The 27,461-nt window shown below is 43.2% G+C and overlaps 1 protein-coding gene across 46 annotated transcripts; it reads right to left on the bottom strand.

Moving 5' to 3' along the window:
* Positions 1 to 619: 619 nt before the first annotated feature.
* On the bottom strand, positions 620 to 25,627 carry LOC110525864 (beta-adducin). 46 transcript variants are annotated; one of them, XM_090237835.1, is made up of 18 exons: positions 25,136 to 25,537; positions 17,413 to 17,479; positions 13,289 to 13,500; positions 12,359 to 12,506; positions 11,958 to 12,109; positions 9,308 to 9,388; positions 8,824 to 8,973; positions 8,434 to 8,577; positions 8,061 to 8,159; positions 7,451 to 7,627; positions 6,797 to 7,042; positions 5,237 to 5,344; positions 5,033 to 5,119; positions 4,645 to 4,713; positions 4,275 to 4,401; positions 3,330 to 3,416; positions 2,836 to 2,873; positions 620 to 1,782 (listed from the first exon to the last, which is right to left on the bottom strand). In XM_090237835.1, the coding sequence occupies exons 3-17, from the start codon at positions 13,451 to 13,453 to the stop codon at positions 2,839 to 2,841; spliced, it is 1,875 nt and encodes a 624-aa protein (XP_090093961.1). In that variant the 5' UTR covers positions 13,454 to 13,500; positions 17,413 to 17,479; positions 25,136 to 25,537; the 3' UTR covers positions 620 to 1,782; positions 2,836 to 2,838. The 46 variants fall into 46 exon arrangements, with proteins under 46 accessions (XP_090093961.1, XP_090093962.1, XP_090093964.1 ...); XM_090237836.1 differs by having other exon boundaries at positions 2,840 to 2,873; XM_090237838.1 differs by having other exon boundaries at positions 3,330 to 3,413.
* Positions 25,628 to 27,461: the final 1,834 nt, after the last annotated feature.

Below are 27,461 nucleotides of genomic sequence, written 5' to 3'. Positions count from 1 at the left end.
CCGTATATTTGCAGCGTAACATCTTTAACGTTCCAATGTATATTCTTCTTTTTCTTCTTTGGTATTATGGTGGTCCGCAAACAAATGTTTTAGTTGCATGCCGCCGCCTACTGTATTGGCTGCATATCAGCCTACTATTCTGTAGTATGAATTCATTACACTGTGGAAGAAATTGCCCTACCAACTAACCCTACACCCATTAAAACATCATCACTTTTCCACTACTTTGGCCCTATCGGATCCTGCACCAGGCCAGCAGCCTGGGAGGACGGGACAGTCTCATTTAAAAACACCTTGTAACTCTCCTGCAGTAAAATATCGTACACCCAAGTACTTCTCTGTAGCTGCCACCTTAATATCTATCATCCGTGAATGACGTTCTATTCATATGGTACATTTGACAACCATGGCCATGGAGGCAAAAAAGAAAACAAAACGTATTGAAGCACATGTTATTCCTATCACACGTGAGATCATGTCTTGATAAGGCATATCTAACCAAGATGAATTATTAAAAAGTTAGGCAAGGTATATCAGAATGGCAACTTTACAGTACCTGAATCTCACATGATTAAGTGCAGTTGCTAGTGTAACGAACAACAGATCAAACCAAACTGGATTGAAATCAACTTTGATCTTTAATGACTGGTACATTTTAAACCTTGCAACTTTTCACTTTACATTCTAATACGAAATAATACATTAAAAAACAACAAATATCACACATCAGCATTTTGATAACAGCTACTGATCATAAAAATAATTACAGCTGTAGAGGTATTTTGTACACATATTTCAAAGAAAAATTTGGGGAAGAGTGGAATGTTTAGTACCTTTTAGTTGGGCTTCAGTTTGCAACATCAAGCGACACGTTTCTTCCACAATGCTTAGATCATATCCTTGCTTGGTATTAGTGGCATTTATAGCTGTCAGCTTAATGTTGGGGACTTTCTTTTTTGTGTGTATTTATTTTCTTATTTGTCCCTGCTGTCTATGACTTGAATAGTTAGTTTAATTGGAACAAGACTTCTGCTAAAAAAAAAAAAAGAGCACGTTATTATACCTGCATAATTCTACATGTACTGCACCTGTGCTCGTATGTACATACCTGTCACCTTCGTCTGACTATTAAAAACGAATAAGCATGACCAGGCCAGGGGGTGCCTATGAGGATACTTCAATGCAACATTGGTTTATATACACACACGTGTCAAGTGTGTTACTTCTTATAATAAATAGGGAGTGCATAATTCAGGTGGTGTTGTTGATTCTATTTCATTTAGAATGATTGTGGATTGTTTCAAGATCATTTGAGAGTTGAACAGAAACAATATTGCCCCCCCCCCCCCCCCAAAAAAAAAAAAAAACAGAATTAGAATTACTTCTAGACGTGATGTGTGACTGAGCTATACATACAGGAGACTTGAGTGCGTGTTAGTGTGTTTGCCTCCGTGTATATGGCTAGAAGTGGAGGGTGCGTGTCAGAATCATTTTACATGTCCCCTCAAGTTTCAGCTTTCTCTTTCTGCTCTTTCTTCTTGCTCTTCTTTAGGAACGAGGGGGCCTTGAACTTCTTTTTCTTCTTAGAGGGGGACTTGGAGGGGGATCCCTCAGGGGTGTTGCTGGGCGGTTTAGCGGGTGGGGCAGCAGGGGTGGTGGAGGGGGGTGTAGAAGTGTCATTGGTAGACAAAGCCTTCATCCCTTTCTCCAGCTCCTCCGTGGTCTGCTTCTCCTCCTCTCCTTTCCCGTTCTGAACTGCTGTGGAGTCTTTCTTTGTCTCATCTTGCTCATTTATTATTGGAGTAAAACAAAGCAAAGGAAAAAAACTATCAGAGTAAATAGATTGTTTTTGTGTTAGCTGCATGGAACAGTAGGGGAGAGTGGAGTAAGTCCATAGTATGCGGGAAGTACACAGAAAATATACAACCCCCACCATCGATATAGCCGTCTGTAGAGCATGCAAAAAAACATCCTTCCTACATATATTTCAGGATGTTGTGTATCCCTGGGAATAAGCAGAATTCATGTAAAAACCTAGCTTGCCCCCCAAAAAAGTGATACGGGTATGGGGTAAGTTGAGCCGCAGGACAGGGTACGTTAAGCCACCTTCTGCCCTGATTTAAATATTACCGCTACCTTTTTAAAACTCTGTCTTTATTTCCCCTAATTCAACACAATCCCTTTTTGTCTTTAAGTCATTTTAAGCATATTTTAACACAGGCTTAACACCTAATAAACACTTTGTGCTTTTTAAAAACACTTTTAAATAGGCCAGGCCCTGTTGTTACCTCATATCCCAGCGATAATGCCTTGCATTACGCCTGGGAAGAAAACACTTACATTTGCTCAACTTGCTATTAACTTACCCCATGCCCACTGGCTCAACTAAACCCAAGGGAAACATTTTGAATATATTAGCCCACACATCTACAAGGATGCACTTTCATGCTCGGACATGTTTAAGACCTCATATTGAAGCTTATAGAGACCCCAACTGATGTATAACAATCTTAAAAGGATCTACTTTGGTTTAGATGCAAGCATCATGGAACTTCTGACACAACAAATGAATTAGACTTGCTTACCACTTTTTCCATGTGGTTTCTTCCTTCACAGACTCCATGAAATGATGACCTCTTTCTAAATATTTGGTCAAATTATTTTTTGGGGTATGGTTTCAGAGAAAAAAGGGTGGCTCAACTGACCCTTTTGGCTCAACTTACCCCACTCTACCCTTCACTGCAGACATGTCATGTCATTGCAGTTGTGCCCAACAAAACATGCTCGGTTAATGAGAGTGCAACCATGTCTTACAGTTTGTTTCTCAGTACTTACTTACTATTGAGACAAGATCTCAGTACCAGAGGGGTGCCCTATGAGTCAGTATAGAGGAGCATAGACAAAGACGAACACAGAGACAGAAGGAGAGAGGTACATACAGTAGTTGTGAAGACAAATGGGCGTCACAAGACGGCGCTGAAATGTGACACATTTACAACAACAACAAACACCACCACACACACACACACACACACACATCACTCAGCCACTGAGCTTATTGTACAATATTCTCCTAATTGAGATCCATGCACGTAACTCCATACATTGATGTCAATGCATGTTTAATGCGAACGTCCATGTTACATATCTCAAGTTAGGATTGAAATATTTAGGGAAATATTCAATGATGGTGAGCGCAACAGGGGTTGTGGAGACAACAGTACAGGGTCCCACATATTGTCATGCAGGAATTTGAGCGGTCCTTCTCCCCTGTATGCAAGGCAAGCAGAGACAGCTGTGTGTGTTCAGCACTGCAGGCCGAGTCTCACCTGAGGGTGGGGGATTGCAGGGGGTAGGGTTGTTGGTGGGGGGGGTAGCTGGGAGAGACTCCTTCTCGTTCTCCACCTCCTCCCCTACTGACGCACAGAACGACAGACAGACACAGGAGAACAGCGCATAGAGCTAATTCTAGTAAGCCGCGTGCAAGAGTTGTGAGGCAGAGTGAGAAGTGAATTAGGAATTGGTGAAAGAAAGGCACATTAACTGTACAGTCTGAGGTTTCATTGCTGTGAGTATAGCGAGCCTTGCCTGGCCACCCAAACTCCTTGCTCCTGGTCCAATGCTACACCACGCCCACGGACGTTAGTCTCTTCTCCGCAATGAGCCTGGATCTGAGTACCTCCCCAAAGATTTATAGAAGGCAAACACATTCTAACCGTTCTGAAAACGATGGGTTGGGCCAGAGCCAGAGCCATAACACACATGGGCAAATACTCTGATTGGTTAGAGATGAACCAATCGCTGATGATTTTCTACAACACCCCTCATTTGGACGTCACCAGAAACGACTTCAACGACGGCAGTCTCAGACTGAAGTATGTAGCGAACATAGCGGAATAATACGTTTGAGTCATAAGGCAATAGCGAGCCAGTAGTAAGACACATTTAGAGTGAGGGATAGTGTAAGGCAACATTTCGAGAGCTTGGGACTATAAGGTTCTATCTGCAAAAAGATTATTCTGAGATAATTGGCTTTAAAGTTCCCGAACCCTCATTGGTTTGAATGGTGTCAGCAATTTTTAAAAATATTTTATTCTTTTGAACTTAACAACATTAATTGGGATATTTAGAGAACTATACACACTGTAAGTAGCGAACATTGAACAGAACATAGCTATGTCAGTAACAACATTTTGACAAAAATGCAGATAGAAACTAATAGTCCAAGCTCTGGATTCAGTGTGAGGGATAGCTTTTGGGAGCAGTGCACTTACCATCTGTTTGACCTCCTGCTTTCCTCTGCACCTCCTTGCGGTACTCCTCCAGCTCATTGTCTGTCAGCTGGTTAAACGGGTTGGGGGTCTCCGCCTCAAGTATCGCAAGTTCTGCCGGGTCTGGAGACTAGGATGAAAAGGAGAAGGAAAGGATATTACAATTGTTTTGGTTTTGATAATCACTGTCGACCCAAGAGGCTTCCCATCTCATTTTAATTTCCCACTCAAATGATTCGTTCCCAGGAAAGTTGAACATTGCAATATCTTCCAAGTCTTCTTTGCGTTTGCTCTAAGAAGAGCTCCTGGGTTTAATCGTCTTCATGGTTCATGATTCCTTCCCTCTCTCAGACTATCTTATTCATTTGTTTACCTTTACTTTGATGCTTTTGTTGACTGAGAGCACACTCTTTTTTACAGCAACATGCAGTTTTTTCTGGACCTGGGGAAGATTAGCAGGGTGGAGGATGAGGGGTTAAATGAATGAATGAATGAATGGACTTTACAATGAGAAACAGGGGAGAAAGGAGGATTAGTGGGGATGGTTAGGTGGCCAAAGTAGCTTCTGCAGCTGGGTTAGGAATCGTATTTAACCAAGACAACAGGGTAAACAACCCATCTCTTGCGACAAGACCATAGGGCCTCAGTTTAACACCTAAGACAGAAATACCGTACATCAAATGAAGATGTAAAAAGCAAGAATTCATACATACTCCAGCACTAGTAGGCACATCACTGTAGACCTAGTACTTGAGCCTTACCAGTGGACTACCGTCCGTTATGACACCGGCTAGTACTTGGGACTGGGGTCCTGCTGTCTTCATGTCCTGACGGTTCTGCTGCCGGATCTGGAGATACACAACAAGAACCCGAAAGGCTGAAAACCCAACACCAAACCATGATCCCTGTAATACATCCAATACTGTGACATCATCGCTCACTGGGAGCAGTTAAGGCAGACGTACCTTATTTCGTGTTTCCAGCACCTCTTGAGGGTTGGTAAAAAGAGGAACAAACTGATTTGAGTTCTCCATCTTGATGGCTCCTTGTTGCATCTCCTCTGTCTTCAGCCACTGACGAAAGAGAGATGAGTGTTGAGGGTTAGGAGTTCGGCTGCATGACCCATCCCATAAACATTGCTTCAAATGCTTTTGCCCCATCAACACGTTTGTGCTTTCAATGACATTTTCTGGGGACAAAGTTGATCTTATATATGACAGTGTGTGAGCGAGAGAGAGAGAAAGGCATTGGGCTGGGCAATGTGCCTTTCTCGAATGTCATCCTCCTAATATTCTATGGAATCCAGTAAAGAATATTTTCACCATGGTCATTTCTCTCTGAATGCATGTTTAACTGGAATCAAGACACAACAATAACCAGGGTGTTATACAGTGTTGTTGTCATTCTGAGTGCAGTGTTATTATTATCACGTGTTCTCAGACAGAGAAACACCCCTGCAGTGACTTTCTTTTCCACCACCAGAGGGCAGATAGCACTGCAGTAATCAACACCAGTACTGGGCTTTCCCCTGCAATGCAGAGGACAGGGGAAAGAGAGGTTGGGAGGTACAGGAGAGAGAGAGAGACCGGGAGAGTGAGAGCTAGTCTCCTCCCCTTGCCTGATGTAAGAAGGTCTCTGCCTTGGCTGGTATTGTTCTGTCTGAAAGGACTCCATTGCTGGAGTACTCTATAACAATCTCTCTCCCTGAGGTACTATAGCAAACACCCTGTTTTAATTAAACACCTTTTCACGCACACAAATAAAGGTTGCATCTGCATCCATTAATTAGCCACACACACACCTAGCCTTTAATGGCTGTTCAATTCAATTGCATTAGTGGAAATTCTAATATAATAGATATTTAAAATAAAAGCAACAATGTTGAGGGAACATTGCCCTCAGATACTTACTGTGGTGTGCTGGTGTCCGAGGCTTGCCCTCAGATACTTACTGTGGTGTGCTGGTGCCCGAGGCTGGCCCTCAGATACTTACTGTGGTGTGCTGGTGTCCGAGGCTTGCCCTCAGATACTTACTGTGGTGTGCTGGTGTCCGAGGCTTGCCCTCAGATACTTACTGTGGTGTGCTGGTGTCCGAGGCTGGCCCTCAGATACTTACTGTGGTGTGCTGGTGTCCGAGGCTGGCCCTCAGATACTTACTGTGGTGTGCTGGTGCCCGAGGCTGGCCCTCAGATACTTACTGTGGTGTGCTGGTGCCCGAGGCTGGCCATCAGATACTTACTGTGGTGTGCTGGTGTCCGATGCTGGCCCTCAGATACTTACTGTGGTGTGCTGGTGTCCGAGGCTGGCCCTCAGATACTTACTGTGGTGTGCTGGTGTCCGAGGCTGGCCATCAGATACTTACTATGGTGCGCTGTTGTCCGGGGCTGGCCCTCAGATACTTACTGTGGTGTGCTGGTGCCCGAGGCTGGCCCTCAGATACTTACTGTGGTGTGCTGGTGCCCGAGGCTGGCCCTCAGATACTTACTATGGTGCGCTGTTGTCCGGGGCTGGCCCTCAGATACTTACTGTGGTGCGCTGGTGTCCGGGGCTGGCTTGGTCTTGGTTCACCCTCAGGTAGGAGTTGGGGGTGTTGAGCCAGCGGGTCTTCTCCAGTTGCTGCCGCTGGGCGTAGGGGTGCTGGCGGGGTAACGGGTGCACTCCCTCCTCCTCAAACTGGAAGGAGTGGACTGTGGCAGGGACCTCCACCTCCCTCCGTGTCCGAGCGCGCTCCAGCAGCACGGGGAAGCGGTAGGCGTAGCCGGTACGGTAACCCTGGATGGTGGGGGGAGGGAGGTTTATAGAAAGGTTTTTGTCTGATTGATGTATTGTAAATGTCCAATGTCCAGGGGTAAAAGTGATCCATGTGATCCACATCCTGGAGGGTTAAAGTAGGTAAGACCTGTGTCTGGAGCCCTCTTAGTCTCTGCACATTCTATGTACTGTTTATCCAGTGTTGTGTGTGATGGATGTTAATGGATTCGTGCAGGGGGACACACGTGACCTGTTTGATAAGATCCAGTGCAGTGCATGTCATAAACAGCATTTTATTTGCCCTAATGACTTTCCCCATTCCACAAAATTGACAATGCTTGTAGCATTGTAAAACAGTACATTGAATCATTCCACTAAATTGAAAAAACTTCTAGCATTGTATGCAATGCTTCTGTCTTTTGATCTCACCAGGTTGTCCAGAGTCCTCATGAGAGCCTCAAACTCGTGCTCCCCGAGTCGACTCTTGGTCAGGGGGCCGAAGGTGGATCCAGCCCAGCCCACGGTGCCTGCAGCGTTGGGTTTGTGGGTGGAGCGGTCCAGCATGATCAGGTTCTGCTCTCCTCCAGCACTGCACAATGCTGACACCTGTCAGCACAACACAGGATTGCAGCAGTGTGTTATGCTTTGTGTTTGGCAAGCATACAGTTACAGTACGGCACATGCAACAGTCACAGTACAAGGGTACTAAGGCAAGGACAAGCATTCAGGAGTGAAACTGTCAAAGCTGTGCATGTGTGTGCTGTTACTCTCTCTCGTACACACACATACACAGACATTGAGCTATGAGTCTGGCAGTTCTCTCCCTCTCCGTCTCCCTCTCCCTCTCCCTCATCCTCTCCCTCACCCTCATCCTCTCCCTCACCCTCTTCCTCTGTCTTTCTCTCTCACGCACACACAGTCACTGAGCTATGAGTCTGGGAGTCCTCCTTCTCTCTCTCAGTGTGGTTGTCAGAGTTGTGCCTCAAGCCTTTGGCAGGAGGGAGCAGCAGAAGCGATGTCAGTACGTGTGTCTCTGTACCTGGATCTGACAGGCAGCCTGTATGTGGTAGATGGTGTAGAAAGCCTCCTCCACTGACTCCCCCAGGGCCACGATGCCATGGTTTCGAAGCAACAGCACCTGGGAATAAAGATAGACTTCAGCAAGAGAAAAAAATGTAGTAAAACCCTCTTTTGCCTCAGAGTACACTCTTATTTTTGTTCATTATCTCTCATTTCCTCCTCTTTCTTCGGCCCTGTCAATGCAATTGTTATTGTTTAACAAATATATTGAGTAAAAGTAACTCATGTTTTCACTATTGATGGTGCCATTTTTTTCTCAAGCAGCAAATTAGCAGTATCAGGACAATCACAAGCCTGTTCCGTTAACCCTTGCTCTGCCATAATGTTTTCACCTTGCAGGTGGGCCCGAGACTCTTCTGAAGCTCCACCCGGTCCTCCTCGTTCTCCATCAGCCCATTGTAGTCGTATGACGCCACCTCACCCACCAGCAGAGCCTCATGGGACAGTGGCAGCAGGCCACACTTCATGGCGGACACCTGCACACACAGACAACTATAAGTCACATTCTGGAATGAAGGATTTGACATGCTTTTTCAACACTGGTCATCATTAAATGTGAATAATGTCTATATCTTATACTAAACAGTATAATCTCTAGTTCTACCTAGTCCTAAAACTCGATTATTTTAGAAAAAACATTTGAGACTTTGTGAATATATGTTAATGATAGTTCTGAGTGTGCCCTGTCCCCTAGGCAGGGCCCCAGTGTGTGTGTGACTCACGGCGGCAGTGGCGGGGGTGTGGAGGTGCACCAGACAGCGTACGTCTGGCCGGGTAGAATAGATGGCTGAGTGGAGGCTGAAGGAATCCAGGTCTACCCCCAGGGTGGTGCTGCCCCTCTCCACCACCTCCCCAAGGATATTCACCTTCGCCTGGGAGGACAACAACGCAGAGCAACACTAGCATTAGAGCTCAGTGTCACATTCATTTATATTTGTGCAATGCTTATTGCGATGCGTATTGGTTATTACAATGTTCAACTGTTATTAAGCCCTTGTTGAAGGAGTTCTGTGATAACAGGGGCAAGTTAAACTAAGCATCAGTGAGATGACTGAATAGTTAGTGCTTACGTGTATCGGCCAGTATAAAAGTACCGTTTACGTTAGCAGCTAAACTCAAATGTGAATCAGGCTATTTACATAATAACCCACAGCAAGTAGAGAGGTTCGCTTTATGACTGTGGAGCAGAATTAGTAGTGAACTCACCAGGCTAGAGGCAGTGACCTCACCATAGGCCAGGCCATTGGGCAGAACCAGGAAGTGCTCCTGTTCCTTACTGACACGCAGCTGACAGGAGACAACACACACACACACACACACACACACAGCTCTGTCAGATACCAAACTTTACGAACAGGGATAGAGAAAAGGAAGGGATGGATAGAATGCAAACAGAGCGAGAATAAGGCCAAAGGTATAAAAAAAAATAATTAAAAAACAAAGATAGAGTGAGAGAAAGTAAAGGTAAAAACTGAGATGTTGTCCTTTTAAAATGAGTTACACAACGGCATAGTCAAGTATCTGCCGGTGATTGTCAAAATAACTGGTCGGTCTCACGGTAATTGACAGTTTATTAACATAAACACATTTAGCATCTCCTGGCTTCCTACGCATAGGTCTGGTGATGCAGAGCTTTGAAACAACTACATTTTAGAAAGTCTAATAAATCAATGTAATATAGCCTGCACCACATACATCCTTCACAATAAATCCATTATTTATTTTAGACAGATCTAAAGAAGCATGATATGAAGAAAATGTAGTCTATTTGAGAAGAACAGAATAGCATAGTCTGAGTTGTCCTTATGTTAGGTCCTGATCTAGCTATACCATATGGCTGTGGGCTACACTAGTTCATTTAGCAGACAAGATTTGCTTAGAATTCCATACCATTATTTTATACTATGAAGAATACAATTGAACAAAGCTGAATAAAACAGAAAGGATATTTTCTCCAAACGATTTGAGGGAGTGTGCATTCTGTGTTGAGTGGATAACAAAGAAATACGTACTCCTATCTGCTTAATTTAGAGTTATAAATGTAATGTTAGTTGTTCTACAAACATTGGGCTATGTTTTAGATTTTTAATACATTGTAAGGCTGCATGATACGACTCTAATGATGATATGAAAAAAGTTGCTTGAAAAGGCATGAGCTCTGCTTTGTGTTGTGTGCAGGCTGTACACACTGCATCAGTCTCTCATTCACAATTTGACAAGCACTTGATAATGCCTAGAATTTCACGGCGGCATCCCCTTTGTGTGGCCATAAAGCCCCCTAAAAAAAATCCTTGCCTTTCGCGGCTAGTGGCTATTGTGCCCTTCTCCCTGAGTACTGCATGCTCCATCACATGATCGAGTCTTTCGCACAGGCTACAAGTGAAGACAGACACATCAGGGATGCAACTGCACACGTCCTTATCCAATTCCGAGGTGCTTATTGAAGATATTGGAAGAACTGTCCACATTTACTTTTTGTCAGCCAACAAGATGAGTAGGCCTAACGAACCACAAAAGCACTAGCCTATGTCAATCTACCATCCCCCATAGTACAAAAGTCGACCTAATCTATTCTGTGCAAGAAATAAATATTCCAAACATAGTCTGGGACAGTTGTGGGACGCGATCGATTTTTATGCAATGTGGCTGACGCAACAGATCAGAACATTTATCTTAAAATATTGATAAACTATTAGGCTATTTCTTCACATTATAAGGGCAGCAATGAGCTCATGGTAGTAGGCTATAAGCGCAAATGTTCCATTAGCAGGAAAACACCATTATCAAAAGTAACCGCAAATGCAACTATGCACATAATGCTTTTATTATAAAAGGTGCATTTTTATGGTGAAAATGATTTTCCCCAAACATGAAACTCACGCGCTGCTTATGTATGCCAGTTAGGCTCTACATACCTTGTAAATTGGATTAATGTCCTTAATTTTAATAAGTTATTTGGCCACTTTAGTTGTGATACAAACCTTATTAAAACATATAGGCCTATGGAATAGGCTACATGAGGTGTGTGACTGTGATTAGAAAAAGTCGCAAAAAAAGGGCATTGTTTCTTATGCTGGGCATCATTCACAACTGATAATATATACTACAAGTGATGGGCTAATATTGTCACCCATCAGACTATTCTTGATTTATTAAGCTTGTCTTTACATATACAAAATAATATATGTGTGAAATTGGTTTTGATTTAGAATGGACCATTATGATGCACCTGTATCGAAACAGAGGCAGTGGGAAAAAATACATGTCATCTATGCACTTAAATAGCGAATGGAGGACGCTTTTCCCCGTGGTTTATTTTCATGCCAGCAAGGTAGGCTATACTCCTGTTGTAAAGATAAGCAATGTGCTTAATATTAGGAAAGTTGAGAAACATATAGTAGGCCTAGCCTATAGAAAGCTGATGGGATCCTCCTATTTTTATTAGCGGCCATCACTCTGTTTTCTCCCGCAATTACATAGGCTATAGAAATGCTCCGCAACATGAGCTCTCATGAAGTGTTTGATTAGATCTTCGATTACATTTGCGTTGATGTCAGAGTGATGAGAGGGACAATAGAGTGCTGAGTACCAGGCAGTTAGCAAGTTTGGTAGGCTACTAATGACCGTCAGCAGCATCAGAGCTTTGAGAAGCCTATGACCGCCGGTGTGGCGGTAATACGGTCACCGCAACAGCCATACTCATGGACATTGTAATGGTAATGATGGTACTAAAACCATCCCTTAGAACAGTAGTGCTTTTTGCATTGTCAAAATAGGGCTCTAAAAGAACAAAGCAAAAGAATGATAGAGAGAAAGAAACACAGAAAGAGAGTGTCAGCCAGGCAAGTCTACTCACGGTGAGGCAGGTGTGGCTGAGCTGGGCCCAGCCGTAAAGGTCCAGAAGGCGGTGGACACTGGCCAGTTTACAACGCATCAGCCTCTCTCCCTTCACCATGCTGCTGGGCTCCAAGCCATGCAGGTCGTTGATGGGCGTCACCATCATCATGCCTACACAGAGAGAGAAGTCAATAGCAGATCACCGAACATTATCTTGTGTGTGTTTTTTTAATCTGTTGGTGAGGCGATTCAGGGAGTTATTTGTCTGTGTCTTGATGTTAGAAATCGATTGCAAAATTGCCCTATTTGGCTCAATGTCTGGGTGACGTCTATTTTAACAGGAGTATGTCTATGAGTATGTTTGTGTGTGAATGTGTCTATGTGCGTGCGCATGTATGCGCGCGTGTACCTGTACAGTACCTGTACTGGAGGGGGAGGCGGACAGGGCGGCAGGTGAGCCATGAGAGGCCATGTAATCAGCTAGCTGCCTCAGAGCCCAGAGGTTGGAGCTGCTGCCTCCCTTCTTCATCTGTTCCTGGATCAGAACATCCAGCTCCTCACGGAACGACTGCACACACACACACACACACACACACACACACACACACACACACACACACACACACACACACACATCTATTAGTCTGCATGCTGCTAAAACGCACACACAATTAGCCTGAGGGCTAAAACACTCACCCAAACACACTCACAAATACTGCATAGAGCAGAGCAGCATAGTTCCTAGAGCAGACAGACACATCAAATGTTCACAATAAAAGGCTTTTAAACCGCATCATCTAATGCATTTCTCTCTCGCCATTCATTAGCACTGTCCGCTGCTACTGCCTATCTTCACAACTCCAGGCCTCCTTTTTGTGTCCCTCCCACACACACACGTGCACACAGGCACGGCACATGCACACACACACACACACACACACACACACACACACACACACAGAAACACACACACACACAATATGGCAAAGGCTCCCGTATGCAGCTGTCAAGTGGTGATTCAGAGCAGATTAAATCTGAGCTGTGGAGATAATCATATCTTTGGAGATCTAATGAGGGGGAAGGGAGAGTGGAGGGCAGAGAGATTGGACACAGGGTGTACATGAAAGGGTGGAACGATGGGATGAGGGGGAGGTCAGGGTAGAGTGAGTAAGGGATGTCCATAATGCTAAACTGAAGTGGGACTTTTTAAAACCGCTCCTTGAAAAGTTATGTGCATATGCACAAACAGACACGTGTGTGCGCTCACACAGACCCAAACAGACTGGACGCACACACATGAACACACACACACACACACACACACACACACACACACAGTGTTCTACTCACCGGGCTCTGCAGGAGGCTGGAGACACGTTTCTTGTGTTGGGGCCCGGAGGAGCCAGGTGTAGAGTGCTGTGGAGACACAAGAGCCTCGAGGACCCCATCACTAGGGCCCCCATCGCTGGAGCTCTGCTGCACAGGCGTGCCCTTAGGGGTGGGCGTGGTGCTCATCTTCTACTGCTTACAAGGGGGTGTCACAGGACGTGGGGTGGGGAGAGCTGGGAAGAGGAAAAGAAGATAAATTAATTTATGTTTCAAATATATAGATATACATTTAGAAAATAGAATTTTAAGTCATGCAGAATTTTAAGTCATGCTAGTGACGCACACACTCTTAATTTATGCAACAATAAATACAGTGCATGAATGGACTGTATTTTTTGTTGTTTTTATTGTAATCTACTGTAGGTACCAAGCCTCAACTTTCAACATAGACACAGGAGTTTACCTCCCACCCCAAAACCAGGGATGAGATATTCCACAGAGTAAAGCCTGTGTGGGATTTTGGCTAGCGGAACCAATAGGAAGTGGAGAAATGCAGCATTAGCAGTAAGAGCTCAGACAGCAACATTACAACGCCCGCCAGCAGGAAGTCAACTCAATCATAGAGGGCCAGTAATGGGAGAACCAGTAAAGACTTACCGTAAAGGTTTTCAAAAAGAGCCAACCAACCCTCCCCCAGTGAACATACACATTTCTGCTAACAGCAGATAAGACCACAAACACGCCCTCTCTCCTGTGCTATCTGAAACTACTCTGATTAGCCACATGCACAGTGCCTTCAGAAAGCATTCAGACCACTTAACTTTTTCCACATTTTGTTACATTACAGCCTTTTTCTAAAAGTGCTTAAATAAAATAATTTATGAGTTATTTAGAAATGTCTTACAAATAAAACACAGAAATACCTTATTTACATAAGTATTCAGACCATTTGCTATGAGACTCGAAACTGATCTCAGGTTCATCCTGTTTCCATTTATTATCCTTGAGATGATTCTACAACTTGGACTACACCTGTGGTAAATTAAATTGATTGGACATGATTTGGAAAGGCACACACCTGTCTATATAAGGTCTCACAGCTGAGAGTGCACATCAGAGCAAACATCAAGCCATGTTGTCGAAGGAATTGTCCGTAGAGCTCCGAGACAGGATTGTGTCGAGGCACAGATGTGGGGAAGGGTACCAAAAAAAATCTGCAGCATTGAAGATCACCAAGAACACAATGGCTTCCATTATTCTTAATGGAAGAAGTTTGGAACCACCAAGACTCTTCAAGGAGCTGGCTGCCCGACTAAATTGAGCAATCGGGGAGAAGGGCCTTGGTCAGGGAGTAGACCTAGAACCGATGGTCACTGACATAGCTCTAGAGTTCCTCTGTGGAGATGGGAGAACCTTCCAGAAGGATAACCATCCCTGCTGCACTCCACCAATCAGGCCTTTATGGTAGAGTGGCCAGGCAGAAGCCACTACTCAGTAAAAAGGCACCTGACAGCCCACTTGGAGTTTGACAAATGTCCCCTAAAGACTCTCAGACCATGATAAACAAGATTATAATATCATGCCTGGTATTGTAAACATCTCAAGAATAGGCAAACATGGTGATGAACTCAGATGCTAAATGCATATTTAACCAAACATACAAATCTATGTGCATTTCTTTGAATTATGAAAATGTATATTTTGGTTGAACTATCCCTTTAAATAGTCAATGGTGAATTTCAGGATATGCACTTTGTGTTGGTAAATTTTCCCAAGCTCCCAAACTGTTTTGACCCATAATCTGTAAACATTCTACTACTATCTAAATCAGTGGCGGCTCCTCAGAGGAGGAACGGAATCACCATCCTCCTCAGTGAATTTCATAAAAATAAAATAGTGAAACATTTAAAAAGTTTTCCTTTTTAGCTAAAACTATACTAAATACATTCACGTCACCAGATAACTAATTAAAACACACTGTTTCACAATGAAGGTCTACAGTAGCCTCAACAATACTCTGTAGGGAAGCACCATGGTGTAGCTGGAGGACAGCTAGCTTCCGTCTATGGAATCCATATCCGTCTTCCTCTGGGTACATTGACCTAGAAGACTCATGGTTCTCACCCCCTTCAAAAGACTTACACAGTAACTATGACAACTTCTGGAGGACATCCTCCAACCTATCAAAGCATCTGCAGCATGAACTGGCATGTTGTCATTAATCTACTACTGAAAGCATAAGCTACAGCTAGCTAGCACTGCAGAGCATAAAATGTGGTGAGTAGTTGACTCAAAGAGAGAGAAAGACAATAGTTGAACAGTTTTAAACAAATAATTGTATTCAAAAGTGTAGAAGCAAGAGAGAGAGAGAGCGAGCGAGAGAGAGAGAGAGAGAAAGATACATAGATTTCCTTGTATTTCTTCCACTTTACTTACTTCGGTAATTAATGCAGCTAGCTAGTTTAGCCTACTCACACCCAGCTCAAACAGCGAGGGATTCTATGTTAGCTAGCAAGCTATGGCTATCCAACACTTGAACTCTTCCAAGTCAAGGTAAGCTTTTGGTTTTACTAATTTATTGCCACCGAGGGCTCGCCAGTGTAACTGCTAAACTGCTTACTGACTGTACACTGTACTGGATGATTGTAGCGGTGTCACGCCCTGGTCTTAGTATTTTGTGTTTTTTTTATTATTTTGATCAGACCAGGGTGTGACATGGGTTATTTTATGTGGTGTGTTTTGTCTAGGGGTTTGTTGTAGGTTATGGGATAGTGATTAGTGGGGTTGTCTAGAATAGTCTATGGCTGCCTGGAGTGGTTCTCAATCAGAGGCAGGTGTTTATCGTTGTCTCTGATTGGGAACCATATTTAGGCAGCCATATTCTTTGAGTGTTTTGTGGGTGATTGTTCCTGTCTCTGTTTGCACCAGATAAGGCTGTTTAGGTTTTCCACGGGTATTGGTTTTTTGGTGTATTCAGTTGTTCATGTGTACTATTTCGTATTAAAAGAACCATGGTCACTTACCACGCCGCATATTGGTCCTCCGATCCTTTTCGGAAGAAGAGGAGGAAATCCCTAACAAGCGGGTTTACTAACGTGTTTGTTCTATTAGCTTTGTTGACTATGACATTACTTTAGCTAATATGGTGACAAATGTAGGCTGTTTTTAGCGGTTATGATATGGTTCGGGATATTAAGTATTTTTTTGCCTGGTCACAGACATCTGATGTGTTGTGCATTGAAATCCACAAGCAAGGGGAAAAGGTGAGAGGAAGAGAGCATGTAGATGCAAGAAGGAATACAATGTGGCTGCTATGAGAGTGAACTGTGTTTACGTGTGATCAAGGTTGTATTCTGTTGAAAAACGTTTCTGAAATGGAAGCAAATGGAGCGAAACGGGAATAAACATACCTGCACGAGAAAGTCTTGTTTGCAACTTTAGGACTAATGATTACACCCTAGATCAGCTAGATGCAGGCAAGAGTGTGAAAGGCAGTATTGAATGTGTCACTGTCTGTCCTTGTGTCACTGTCTTTCACCTCAAATTTTTCTCTCGACGTGTGCACCTATGTTGTAAACTTTCATTCATAGGCTAGGTTGTAGCAACCTCATGATGGGTATAGAGAAAATTGAAGCATCATGTAGTAGGCTAAACCTATCAATGTTACATTGAACTGGGTGAATGGAATAGCCATCCAATTTGCTGTAATAGAAATAAGGCCATGCTCATAAAAAAAGAATCACCCTCCCTCATCTTAAACTGCACCGACCGCCACTGATCTAAATGCACTCGTAATTCCTCCTCCCTAATGCATTAAATCTATTCCCAAATACCAAGTCACTCCCACCACCAGGCCTAATAGTATGGATGAACTGCTGCCCACAACCTGTCATTTGAAGGAATCTCTTCTGTGGTGGTACAAACTTTAATTAACCTTAGTGCACAATGCTTTCTGTGTACCATCACAGAAAAATCTTAATTATGTGTACTGTAACACCACATTCAGGTTGATTTTTCATCAGTTTTAATACAAGTTTACTTATTTATTTGCCTAAGCTTTCCATCCATTCCCTCTTTCACTTCAGCAGTGATAAATTCATGAACTTATTTGACGAAAAGATCATGATCATTAGAAAGCAAATTACAGACTCCTCTTTAAATCTGCGTATTCCTCCAAAGCTCTGTCTTGAGTCTGCACAACACTGCCAGGACCTAGGATCAAGGGAGACACAAGTGTTTTTAATACTATATCTCTTGACACATTGATGAAAATAATCATGGCCTCTAAACCTTCAAGCTGCATATTCCAACTAAACTACTGAAAGGGCTGCTTCCTTTGCTTGGCCCTCCTATGTTGAACATATTAAATGGCTCTCTATCCACCAGATGTGTACCAAACTCAATAAAAGTGGCAGTAATAAAGCCTCTCTTGAAAAAGCCAAACCTGGACCGAGAAAATATAAAAAACTATCGGCTTATATCAAATCTCCCATTCCTCTCAAAATGTTTTGAAAAAGCTGCCTTCCTGAAGACAAACAATGTATACGAAATGCTTCAGTCTGGTTTTAGACCCCATCATAGCACTGAGACTGCACTTGTGAAAGTGGTAAATTACCTTTTAGTGGCATCAGACCGAGGCTCTGCATCTGTCCTCGTGCTCCTAGACCTTAGTGCTGCTTTTGATACCATCGATCACCACATTAATTTGGAAAGATTGGAACCCCAAATTGGTCTACACGGACAAGTTCTGGCCTGGTTTAGATCTTATCTGTCGGAAAGATATGAGTTTGTCTGTAGATGATTTGTTCTCTGACAAATCAACTGTAAATTTCGGTGTTCCTCAAGGCTCCGTTTTAGAACCACTATTGTTTTCACTATATATTTTACCTCTAGGTGATGTCATTCGGAAACATAATGTTAACTTTCACTGCTATGCGGATGACACACAGCTGTACATTTCGATGAAACATGGTGAAGCCCCAAAATTGCCCTCCCTGGAAGCCTGTGTTCCAGACATAAGGAAGTGGATGGCGACAAATGTTCTACTTTTAAACTTGGACAAAACAGAGATGCTAGTTCTAGGTCCCAAGAAACAAAGAGATCTTCTGTTGACGCTGACAATTAATCTTGATGGTTTTACAGTCGTCTCAAATAAAACTGTGAAGGACCTCTGCGTTACTCTGGACCCTGATCTCTCTTTTGACGAACATATCAATACTGTTTCAAGGATAGCTTTTTTCCATCTACATACTATTGCAAAAATCAGAAACTTTCTGCCCAAAAATGCTTTTGTCACTTCTAGGTTAGACTACTGCAATGCTCTACTTTCCAGCTACCTTGGATAAAGCACGAAATAAACTTAAGTTAGTGCTAAACACGGCTGCTAGAATCTTGACTAGAACCCAAAAATGTGATCATATTACTCCAGTGCTAGCCTCTCTACACTGGCTTCCTGTTAAGGCAAGGGCTGATTTCCAGGTTTTACTGCTAACCTACAAAGCATTACACGGGCTTGCTCCTACCTATCTTTCCAATTTGGTCCTGCCGTACATACCTACACATACGCTATGGTCACAAGACGCAGGCCTCCTTACTGTCCCTGGAATTTCTAAGCAAACAGCTGGAGGCAGGGCTTTCTCCTATAGAGCTCCATTTTTATGGAATGGTCTGCCTATCCATGTGAGAGACACAGACTCGGTCTCAAACTTTAAGTCTTTATTGAAGACTCATCTCTTCAGTGGGTCCTATGATTGAGTGTAGTATGGCCCAGAAGTGTGAAGGTGAACGGAAAGGCACTGGAGCAACGAACCGCCATTGCTGTCTCTGCCTGGCCGGTTCCCCTCTCTCCACTGGGATTCTCTGCCTCAAACCATATTACAGGGGCTGTGTCACTGGCTTACTGGTGATCTTCCATGCCGTCCCTAGGAGGGGTATGTCACTTGAGTGGGTTGAGTCACCAACATGATCTTCCTGTCCGGGTTGGCATCCCCCTTGTGTTTGTGCCTTGGGGGAGATCTTCGTGGGCTATACTCGGCCTTGTCTCAGGATGGTAAGTTGGTGGTTGAAGATATCCCTCTAGTGGTGTGGGGGCTGTGCTTTGGCAAAGTGGGTGGGGTTATATCCTGCCTGTTTGGCCTTGCCCGTGGGTATTGTCGGACGGGGCCACAGTGTCTCCCGACCCCTCCTGTCTCAGCCGCCAGTATTCATGCTGCAATAGTTTATGTGTCGGGGGGCTAGGGTCAGTCTGTTATATCTGGAGTATTTATCCTGTGTTATCCGGTGTCCTGTGTGAATTTTAGTATGCTCTCTCTATTTCTCTCTCTTTTCTCTCTCTCTCTCTCACTTTCATTATCCCTCTCCCTCTCTCTCTCTCTCTCTCTCTCTCTCACTTCCATTCTCACACGTTCATTCTCTCACTTTCATTATCCCTCTCTCTCTCTTTCTCTCACTTCCATTCTCACACTTTCATTCTCTCACTTTCATTCTCTCTCTCTCTCTCTCACTTTCATTCTCTCTTTCTCTCTCTCTCTCTCTTTTTAGTATGCTCTCTCTATTTCTCTCTCTTTTCTCTCTCTGTCTCTCACTTTCATTCTCTCTCTCTCACTTTCATTCTCTCTCTCTCTCTCATTTTCATTCTCACATTTTCATTCTCTCACTTTCATTCATTCATTCTCTCTCTCTCTCTCTCTCTCTCTCTCTCTCTCTCTCTCTCTCGGAGGACCTGAGCACAAGGACCATGCCTCAGGACCACATGGCCTAATGACTCCTTGCTGTCCCCAGTCCACCTGGTCGTGCTGCTGCTCCAGTTTCAACTGTTCTGCCTGCGACTATGGAACCCTTACCTGTTCACCGAATGTGCTACCTGTCCCAGACCTACTGTTTTCAAGACCTACCTGTTGCACCCTCTACAACCACTGTGATTATTATTATTGGACCCTGCTGGTCATTTATGAACATTTGAACATCTTGGCCATGTTCTGTTATAATCTCCACCTGGCACAGCCAAAAGAGGACTGGCTAACCCTCGCAGCCTGGTTCCTCTCTAGATTTCTTCCTAGGTTCCGGCCTTTCTAGGGAGTTTTTTCTAGCCACCGTGCTTCTACACCTGCATTGCTTGCTGTTTGGGGTTTTTGGCTGGGTTTCTGGACAGCACTTTGTGACATCAGCTGATGTAAGTAGGGCTTTATAAATACATTTGATTGATTGATATAAACATACTCATTTCTGTTGCCTCTGCCCTGGCAGGTTCCAGTTCATGCTGTGCTGTGCTGTGGTGTGGTTGTGAGTGTGTCTGCATCCCAAATGGCACCCTATTCCCTATATAGTGTACCACACTTGACCAGAGCCAACCGGGTCCTCTGGACAAATATACTGCTCCTCCACCACTACTTCCTCCTCCTGCTGCTCCCCAGCCTCGTCACCTGAGCTCCAGGAAAATCCGGAGGAAAGAGAAGGAGAGGGGAGCTCTGACAGGGGAGCTCTGACTGCTGGTTATATGATGAGCCTCTGCCAGTCCAAATTAGGCGCTGGGCATGTGGAAACCACATTTAATGTGCATGTGTGCAAATATTTATTGATCTGTGTAAATGCACCGGCCTCTTTCCCTGGATTGATATGGCAGCCAGGCCTTTCTCCTGACTCCTGCATCTCCTGAGCTGGAGAACCAGTTAGAGGAAAGAGGGGGTGAATAGGAGAGTAGTCCCAGATTGATTTCTCTGGCCAGGCTTTCATTAGGTTAATGAGAGAAAGTGCAGTTAGTGGATACAAACTAATTATGGAACTACTTTGGAAAAAGTCAGCATTGATTCTGTCTTGTTTATCCATGCTAACCCACTTTCATCTCAGCCAGTTGTCACTACCTAGCTAACTTAAACAAATATATCTGGGTGAAGATACAGTGTCTTTGTCATTGGCATTTTAGATCTAGACACCCTTTTCATCTCAAGTTCTAAAAATAACAGAAAACTCAGCGTTGATATCTTCCTGAATATTCAAGCATAATTATATGCATAATTATGAGATCATCTTTCATAAATGAACAGGCCAAATTGCGTTGGATTGCTTTAATCAAAGTTCCTCTTGAGTATAATTGGTAGGGATGTTAATGTTTTAAATGAACCCTTGTATAATATTAGTCGTCTCTTCTGTGCTCCGGTCCTCATTATTTAGTCAGATTATTTAACTTTTTACTGCAGTGGGCTAAATCAGGGTCATACAGAATGTTTCTTAGTAGGATTAAACAAATATACAGACCACACACACATGGTTATGGGCTTTAAAAAAAGATAAGAGTTTAAATGTATATGATTTTGAGTTTGCGTCCCAATATTACACTTTCTATATCACTGAAGACTGAAATATAACAAAACCGTTTGTAATAGAAACACCTGATTGTCAGTGGGTTTTTGAAATAATGTTTATTAATTATGAAATGATGAACGATTGTTTGTATGCTGTTCTTTGTATGCCATTTTAATATTTGATAATGAACCAATGATATTAGGCCACTCTTGGCCATGATTACAGACACCTGTGTCTTTTGACACTACATAAACGAGTCACCCCGCAGTGTTTGTGATTATACCCTGATGAAGACAGCTTGGCTGTCAAAACGTTGGTAATTAAATTTAGCATCTGAGCTCCTAGAGTGTGTGGCTCTCTTTTATTTTTATTTACATGTTCTGCTATATCAGCTGGGTAGATTTCTAAACTGGCCAGGATGCTGGAAAATCGTTGCAGAAAATCTGTCAAACTAGCAGCATCTAAACACGCGAAACATGCCCTGAGATTAGAGCAAGGCTTCTGAAAGGATGTAATTATGGTTTTCATTTATAGTTATCGACAATTATGCTCAAACTTGTGAACTATACACAATCAGTGATGAGTGGGCATTCTTCTGAGCCAATGGCTGTCATGCACTACCTAGGTTGGAACAACACATTGAGGAGGATGAAGGATGTTAACCGGAAAGAAATATCAAAATGCACACTCAACAATAGAAAATCTATGAAAAATAGACAAACAGGCAGCTTTAAAGTTCAGCAGAACAACTGGGAACTTGAGAATGCATTTTCATTACATGTTTTAAACAGAACATGGAGCCTAGATAAAACGTAGTCTAAAAAGATACAAAGACAGCTGGAGTTGAACCAAGGACAGGGCCAGGAAGGGTCTGTCTACCTTTTAAGCACTTTCCTGGATTCGGTAAATGGGGACAGTGCATCTCTCCAGACAGCAATGTCTCCACTGTCTCCTCTCTCCTGCATCTTGTCTCCCTTCCTCTTCAGCCATTAGGTCTCCATACATTATTGATTTTCTGACTTACTTCATACCGATAATGTTTATGATAAGTATTCGTATCTGGAACATAAAAGATATTCCACATAAGCTTGTGTGTAGTTTATCTGTACACTTAGGCTACAATTGAAGCGATTCCATTGTGAATAGCTGCATTAAACTACGTAGGCTAATGCCATGGAGTTAAGAGCACGCCATGAGCTCACTCCACAGCTAGCTTGAAATGTCGCTAATGGAGCTGTCGAATTAGACATGTTTCTGTCGTTCAATCGGTTCGTAGTTTGTCAAGGAAGGCGGTCACGTGTGTTTGTGAGCAGAGGACCACTAGTCCACTAGGGGCAGTGGAGCTATATTGTTAGAAGCACACGGACTTCGGTTTCACCTACTAATGAATGATAATGCCGTGAAATAGACTCCATTTAGTAATGGAACCTGTGGCGTCCCACTAAGGATAGATACACCGGCATGTTATACATTGAGACTATCAGAGTTCCTAGAAACTAATCCTCAACAGTCTCCATGATGTGGCTGGTTCACCAGAGACCAGATTTCTCTCAGAGTATAAAGGGCTTGTGCCATGAACAAATGCTGGGTGCTTGTCTTATCTACATACACCCACCCATTACTCCACATATAAAAGTCTACCCCTCCACTGTGAGGGAGAAATATCAAATCAAATCAAATGTATTTATTTAGCCCTCCTTACATCCGCTGGTACCTCAAAGTGCTGTCAATCCTGTCTCAATCCTGTCTCGGAGCTCCACGGACAATTCCTTGGACCTCATTACTTGGTTTTTGCTCGGACATGCACTGTCAACTGTGTGACATGATATAGACAGGTGTGTGCCTTTCCAAATCATGTCCAATTAATTAATTTACCACAGGTGGACACCAATCAAGTTGTAGAAAAATAACAAGGAAGATCAATGGAAACAGAATGCACCTGAGCTCAATTTTGAGTTTAATAGCAAAGGGTCTGAATACTTAAGGTATTTCTGTTTTTTATTTTTAATACATTTGCAAAGATTTCTAAAAAACAGTTTTTGCTCTGGCCTTATGGGGTATTGTGTGTCGATTGATGTGGTAAAATATTTATGTAATCCATTTTAGAATAAGGCTGTAACGTAACAAAATGTGGGAAAAGTGAAGGGATCTGAATACTTTCTGAATGCACTGTACATGAAAGAAGCCATTTGATTATGATTACTAAAGCCTAGGAAAGGGAAAGGGGGATACCTAGTCAGTTGTACAACTGAATGTCTTCAACTGAAACGTGTCTTCCGCGGGCGCCGAAGACTTGAATGTCGATTACGGCAGCCCCGGTACCTCTCTGATTCAAAGGGGTTGGGTTAAATGCGGAAGACACGTTTCAGTTGAAGACATTCAGTTGTACAACTGACTAGGTATCCCCCTTTCCCTTTCCTAGGCTTTAGTAATCATAATCAAATGGCTTCTTTCATTTCTTGCTCAGGGGCAGAATGACAGATGTTTATCTTGTCAGCGTGGGGATTTGATCCAGGAACCTTTCGGTTACCGGCCCAACGCTCTAACCACTAGGTCTGTTCAAAACAAATTATCATCTGACGAGAGCAATGCTTTGGGGAGGTGAAAGTGGATTTAAGTGACTCCTTAAAAAATAGGCCTAGCCGCCCCATTTTGTTCAGTTCCTCCATAGCAGCATCCCTCATATGATACCCCATGGCCCCTGCACGGCTGCCTAGCAACCAGGCGAGCAGCGCTGCAACATCAGCTCCCACTGCGCGACTGATGTTTCAGCCCTGCCTGGCAGGAGGATCTAAAATGATGGCCACCCGCAATATGCCGAGCTATGTTGTGGTGTTACCAAGAGGTGAGCGGAGACGCTACTTTTTGTCCTCAAGAATCCATTATAGTCTGGCTACACAGGCCCCAATTTGCATAATAAAAAGCGAAATGACCAATCCCCTAAAATTACAAATAAAGGGCGCACCCATGCAAGACGGTCCCTCCTCGTGACATAATCCAATTCCCTTTATGCGGTTTGACGTTGGAAAATAAGAGCATCTGCCATGCATGGGCTATGTCAACTCGAATATAACAGAACCACCATGTACGTTTAAAGCCAAAATAAACGAATTTCTAACATCGAAAAGAATAGATAGGCTATACTATTCTGACGAAGAATGTCCATAAATCATAGGCATCCATGTCTGCTGCGGCAGAACAGATTGCTGGTGATGATTAGCAGACCAATGAAAATGTAGGCCATAGTAGGCAGCACAGCTGGGAGAAAAAGGTGGATCAGCTAGGCTTTTGAAATTATATTATAGGGAATTAGAAATGTTATTAATTTCAGGTTGGAGATGGTTTTATTTTCTACATCACTGGTCATTCTCCCATCAGTGTTATGGCAGGCATGCATCACACATTATAGTATAGGCTTACATTTAATTGCGGAGCAATGTCACCAAATGAAAAGTGTGTATCGGCAAATGGATTATCACGAATATGTTGATAGGTTAAATTACTCAAAACGAATTTACATCAAAGAAAAAAAACATTCAGGTATCTTAAGTTATGTTGAGCGCTTACCTCAGTGCATTTTCCGCGCCTTGTCCTTTGTGGGTGCGCGTCACACCCTCTGTCGTAGGAATTAAAACCCAAGTAACACTATCTGCAGGAATTAAAATGCAACGCTAATGTTTACAGTGCTTGGTGATTCCGCTATGTCTGCCTCTACCGTGGCCGTTGGTATATATCCCCGTTGTTTTTCATCGTTGAGCGCGCCTGGACCTGCCCATCGCTAAGCCTGCCCACACTCCAACACCATGACCTCCGTAAATATCTTCTGCACGATCCGACACCGCCTGCACTCCACAAAATTCTACAGCAATTTATTTGATTTGATATAACTTTTTGTGAGAAAACTTCACCTTGGAATTCAATGTAAATATGGTGCACACCCCAATGGTGTTAGTTTTATTTTTGTCCTATGGCAGCCTGGAATTGTAATATTGTAAAAACATTGAAGCTGTGAACACGAATTACATCAAACTGGCGCCACCTTGTGCTCGAGGTTGAAAATAAGGACTCAAAGGAAAAACAAACAAAGACCATTAGGGCCTACCCTTCATAGGCATGGCATTTAGAGGCAGAAGCTATAGGCCTGGCATTTAGAGGCAGAAGCTATATGTATGTAGGGGTGGCGGTCAATAATCAAATATGACTATATTAGTCAGTCAAATTACATTTAGAAGTGCATGTGTATTGTTTACTTTGTTAGGTGATAATTTAATTAATTATTATTATTATTTCATGCAATCCTATACATTTTGCCATGAGGTGTTGAGAAAATGTTGCTGTTTTAAACAAGTTTGTTGCAATTCTACACATTTTGTCATGGGGTGGAGAGAAGATGTAGCAATTTTACAGGTCATTTCGTGCAATTCTACACATTTTGCCATAGGGTGGAAAGAATGTTTTCAGTTTTTAATATGATATCGAAGTCAGACTGACTAACAAAATCAATGGCCGGGCGGTTATTCGACCATGATTACCACAAGTTTAGATAGCTGGCTGCTAGACTAATATACCAATCTACATGTTTTTTTTTTTGCTGACATGGCCAATTGAGTGACTATCACTGACTGACATTAGAGAAGAACTGCTAAAGCATAAACACATTTTGAAATTGCACCTTGGGTATTCTACTATTCTAACTCTCAACTCTATGTTGAGACGCCCCTTTTGTTTGTGGGAAATTGATCAAACGGTTCAAATAAGGAAATCAGTCAATTTAAATAAATTCACTTGGCCCTAATCTATGGATTTCACATGACTGTTGGTCACAGATACCTTAAAAAAAGGTAGGGTGTGGATCAGAAAACCAGCCAGTTTCTGGTGTAACCACCATTTGCCTCATGCAGCGTGACACATCTTCTTCGCATAGAGTTGTTCAGACTGTTGAATGTGGCCTGTGGAATGTTGTTCCACTCCTCTTCAATGGCTGTGCGAAGTTACTGGATATTGACAGGAAGTGGAACACGCTGTCGTACACGTCGATCCAAAGCATCCCAAGCATGCTCAATGGGTGACATGTCTGGTGAGTATGCAGGCCATTGAAGAACTGGGATATTTTCAGCTTCCAGGAATTGTGTGCAGATGCTTGCGACATGGGGCCGCGCATTATCATGCTGAAACATGCAGTTTTGGATGAATGGCACGACAATGGTCCTCAGGATCCCGTCACGTTATCTCTGTGCATTGAAATTGCCATTGATAAAATGCAATTGTGTTCGTTGTCCGTAGCTTATGCCTGCCCATACCATAACCCCACCGCCAGCATGGGGCTCTCTGTTCACAACGTTGACGTCAGCAAACCACTTGTCCACATGACGCCATGCACGTGGTCTGCGGTTGTGAGGATGGTTGGACGTACTGCCAAATTCTGGTAGAGAAATGAACATTCAATTCTCTGGCAACAGCTCTGGTGGATATTCCTGCATTCAGCATGCCAATTGTGTAACTCTGTGTTGTTGTTTTTGTCGCACTGTTTAATCAGCTTCTTGGTGTGCCATACCTGTCAGGTGGATGGATTATTTTGGCAAAGGAGCAATGCTTATTAACAGGAATGTAAACAAATGAGTGCACAACATTTGAGAGAAATAAGCTTTTTGTGCACGTGGAACATTTCTGGGATCTTTTATTTCAGCTCATGAAACATCTTGTTCAGTAATGACCTTAGTGTACAGCAAGCAAACTTCATGGCTGAGTCCCAAATGGCAGTGCAATCCCTTTATAGTACACAGGAATAGGGTGCCATTTAAATTGCTAATAATTTAAACACTTGCCCGCTATTCACCCCTTTCTATGATAGATGTGTAAATATTGTACTATAAATTGTGTCTTCCTGTATTAT

Source organism: Oncorhynchus mykiss, chromosome 6, assembly GCF_057628025.1.
Source record: "Oncorhynchus mykiss isolate SJ-2025 chromosome 6, ASM5762802v1, whole genome shotgun sequence".
In the NCBI taxonomy this organism is placed as follows: domain Eukaryota; kingdom Metazoa; phylum Chordata; class Actinopteri; order Salmoniformes; family Salmonidae; genus Oncorhynchus; species Oncorhynchus mykiss.
This window is presented reverse-complemented; position numbering and strand designations above follow the sequence as displayed.